Source organism: Corvus brachyrhynchos, unplaced genomic scaffold, assembly GCF_000691975.1.
Source record: "Corvus brachyrhynchos isolate BGI_N302 unplaced genomic scaffold, ASM69197v1 scaffold721, whole genome shotgun sequence".
Classification (NCBI taxonomy): Eukaryota; Metazoa; Chordata; class Aves; order Passeriformes; family Corvidae; genus Corvus; species Corvus brachyrhynchos.
In genome coordinates this window covers 108,367-108,659 of record NW_008235982.1, presented here as the reverse complement: position 1 = coordinate 108,659, position 293 = coordinate 108,367, and the positions used below count along the sequence as shown (strand labels likewise).

The following is a 293-nucleotide window of genomic DNA, read 5'->3' as shown; positions in this document are numbered from 1 at the left end:
CAGCTGCCTTTGGGGTGGGTTTGGGTGTTGAGGGGGGTCTCGGGATCCCCTGGGGTGGGTTTGGGGTTAGGGTTGGGGGGGTCACACCCCCCGTTTTTCCCTCCCTTCCCAGCATCATCGAGTACATCGAGGGGCTCCTGGAGAAGGACCGGAGGGACAATCGGAACATTGGGGCGCACGGGGCGAGCGATATCCTGGGGAGGGTCCCGGGGGGTGGCTCTGTCACCCTTGACCCACTGTGCAACACCGGGACCCTGGCGACAGCGGGCTACGGAACCGCCCTGGGTACCGGG

General features: G+C 66.2%; 1 protein-coding gene across 1 annotated transcript in view; it reads left to right on the top strand.

The window, feature by feature from the left end:
- CCDC130 (coiled-coil domain containing 130) overlaps positions 1-232 on the top strand; it is a 2,987-nt gene extending 2,755 nt beyond the window's left edge. Inside the window, exons 6-7 of the mRNA XM_017729509.1 lie at positions 4-14; positions 113-232. Coding sequence (XP_017584998.1) covers positions 4-14; positions 113-232 — 131 coding nt within the window. The remainder of the gene's footprint in view (positions 1-3; positions 15-112) is intronic.
- The last annotated feature ends 61 nt before the right edge of the window (positions 233-293 follow it).